The sequence below is a fragment of the Condylura cristata genome, unplaced genomic scaffold (assembly GCF_000260355.1).
Source record: "Condylura cristata isolate star-nosed mole 26May11 unplaced genomic scaffold, ConCri1.0 scaffold00002, whole genome shotgun sequence".
NCBI classification, from domain to species: Eukaryota; Metazoa; Chordata; class Mammalia; order Eulipotyphla; family Talpidae; genus Condylura; species Condylura cristata.
The window spans coordinates 12,873,224-12,875,924 of NW_004567103.1; the positions used below are offsets into that span (position 1 = coordinate 12,873,224).

Below are 2,701 nucleotides of genomic sequence, written 5' to 3' on the forward strand. Positions count from 1 at the left end.
CCCGAGGCCCCGCGTTCCCGCCTAGCCGTCGCCCGCCTCGCGCTCGGGGTCCAGCGGGCGGAAGGGGCTCGGCCGGTGGGAGGAGCGCAAGGAGGGGGGCGGCGGGTGGCGCCTCGCGAAGGCGCCGAAGTACTCCGCGGCGTAGGTGATCGCGTCGGCCGGCTGGCGCAGCAGCAGGAACAGGAGGAAGTCGGAGACCAGCGCTTGGGCCTCGGGGTGCTGCCGCAGGTAGCTGGTGTGGCTGAGACGGAGCTCCTCCTGCAGGGGAGGGCCGTGAGCCCGGGCCGGCCGGACCCCGCGCCGGGAACACCGCCCCCTCCGCACCCCAGAACGCCCCTCTGCTTCCCTCGCTGGAGGGCTTGGGGGCGCGAAAGGGGTGCTCGAGGGTGTGCGTTGCATCAAGCACAGAAGTCAGTAATGCTGCCATTTATGGGGGGCGGGGGGATGGGGGCCCCTGCTGGAGTCCCTCCTCACCTTCCGCTCCAAGAATTTCGAGTAGAGTTCAGTGTCCTCTTCCCACACCAAGGACTTTTTCCCAAATACCGGGGGAGGCGCAATCTCGTCTGGATGGGGAAAGGGGGAAGGAGAGAGGCAGGCTACTGACCCCAAAACCAGGGTCTTTGGGGATGCACAACCCGATGCCCAAGAACACTCAAACTGCAGGGTCTGTCCCACCTGGCAGGGTTGCAGAAGGGCTCCCAGCAAAATGACCCACCCTAATTCCCTTGGGGCCGGAGGCCAGAATTTCTCCATCTGATCTCAGACTGGGATCCCACTCATACCACAGTGAACAAGGCCTGCCCCCTGCCGGCCTCTTGGGGTCACCCCCTCCACCTCATTCTCCCGACACCCAGAAGCTTCACTCACCTTCCTCCCTCAAGACTGGGACCTTGGTGATCATGCAGCACACAGGGGAGCCCACCTGGACTCTCTTGGCCAGGTGCCTAAGCAACCCAGAAGCACGTGTGAGAGGGGGTGTCTTCGCAGCCCAGCCTACTCCCTGCAGGGCCTCTAGGGGCTCCCTGGACTGTTGCCCCCTCCCTCTCTCGTTGTTGACTGTCCTGCCGGTGTCCACTTCTGGGTCTCCAGATAATGCCCCTGCTCTTCAAACTGGACACTGTTAGTACCCCTAACAATGCTTGCGGGGGCTGAACCCCACCTTCCAGCGTCAAGCCTAGCAGGTCCTGGAGCAGCCTGCTCTGGGATGCACAAAATAAAAGCATCGTTCTACCTCAGGGAAACCAGCATTCTGATTCTCTTCCAGTGGAGTGGAATCACCTCTGGAAATTTCAAATTCTTCACACCCTCCCCTCGCTTTCTTATTATTTGGTGCCTGCACTTTGCTGGGGACAGCTTGGCAGTGCGCCAGGAGGCTTCTTCCAGAACACTGACTTATGCAGTGTACAGTGGTTTCCACTTCTCACCCGCTCCCTGTGGCAGCAGCTTGAGCCCTGCCTGGGCTGTGGAGGACACAGCCACCTCGCCACCCAGAGCTCTCAGCAAGGCCCTGTGCGGGTCAGAATGAGCAGAGAAATGAGGAAAGAGTGAAAGATGTAGCTAGACAAGGGGGCGCTCGGAAAGGCAGCAGTTCGTCCCAGGGGTGTCCTGGGCAATAGGGCTCCTCCTTTGCCCCATTGTGTGCCATCGTCGGGCCTGGTTGCCGGTGCTCCCTGGCCCCACGGTCAGCAGCTCACCCGTCGGAGAGCAGGTAGAACTGGCAGGACATGGGGATGCCCTCCTGTGAGTGCACGTTGTGCTCCACGATGAACACTTCCACCTGCTGATGGCCCACCTGGAGGGTCTGCCTGCCCAGGGCTTGCTGGCAGCAGTGCAAATGGAGGAGGAGGGTGAGGTGGATGCCTAGCAAGGCCACCCCCGACTCTTCTCCTTTTCTCCACCATGTAGCTTCCTTCCTTGCACACCAGTGATAAGCAGCCCTCAGCTCACAGATTTTGTTGCACCCTGGAGTTTACTGGAAGTTCCCCTCCTAGAGACAGGCCGTCCTGTTGCACCCACCCCTCCCCTGTGCCCGCAGGGCAGATTATCTTACAGGGATGAGGCTCTGTGAGGTGTGAGTGTGGTGGCTGAGGAGGGACCCTGAGGCTCCCGGGAGTGGGACTAAGCCTGGTGTGTCGCCAGCTCAGGCTGTGAAGCTGCTGGCAGCGGGCTGTTGTCTAAAACTTAAGCCCCAGTGGGGAAAAAGTGCTAATGTAAAGTGTGTGCTTTGGAGAAAACAAGGGAATGCAGGTCTCTCGTCAAACACGTTGCTGTTAGTGACAGGAAAGGCTAGAATGTCGTTGACACGACTGGTTAAATTGGCAAAATTGCATGTGTTCAGAAGTGTACTGTTAAGATCACACAGTGCATGAAGTGCTACATATGTCGATTATGAAATTTTAGCTGAAAAAATAAAATCCTTCAGGATTGAGACATGACATAAAAAAGAAATGAAGTGTAGTTAGAGATGCTGCATTTTGTGATGTTAAAAATATGTATGGGGGGCCTTCCCTGGTGGTGTATGGGTTAAAGCGCAGCACTAAGTAGTTAAGGCCACTTCCACGTGAGTTCCATCCCCGCCTGCCCCAGAGGTGACCACATGGCGCGGCAGACCTCTCCTGACCCGCCCACTGCTCCCCTCAGCAGTGGACTTCGTCCATCTGCTGGTTCTGCTCCCCACTCTGTCTCTGGTGAATCCTTTCAC

General features: G+C 58.5%; 1 protein-coding gene across 1 annotated transcript in view; it reads right to left on the bottom strand.

Annotated features, from left to right (window-relative positions):
- Positions 1 to 21: 21 nt before the first annotated feature.
- CATIP (ciliogenesis associated TTC17 interacting protein) overlaps positions 22 to 2,701 on the bottom strand; it is a 5,882-nt gene continuing 3,202 nt past the window's right edge. Inside the window, exons 6-9 of the mRNA XM_004674803.1 lie at positions 1,695 to 1,819; positions 868 to 944; positions 475 to 563; positions 22 to 258 (exon numbers count right to left, since the gene is read on the bottom strand). Of these exons, the coding sequence (XP_004674860.1) occupies positions 22 to 258; positions 475 to 563; positions 868 to 944; positions 1,695 to 1,819 (528 nt within the window). The remainder of the gene's footprint in view (positions 259 to 474; positions 564 to 867; positions 945 to 1,694; positions 1,820 to 2,701) is intronic.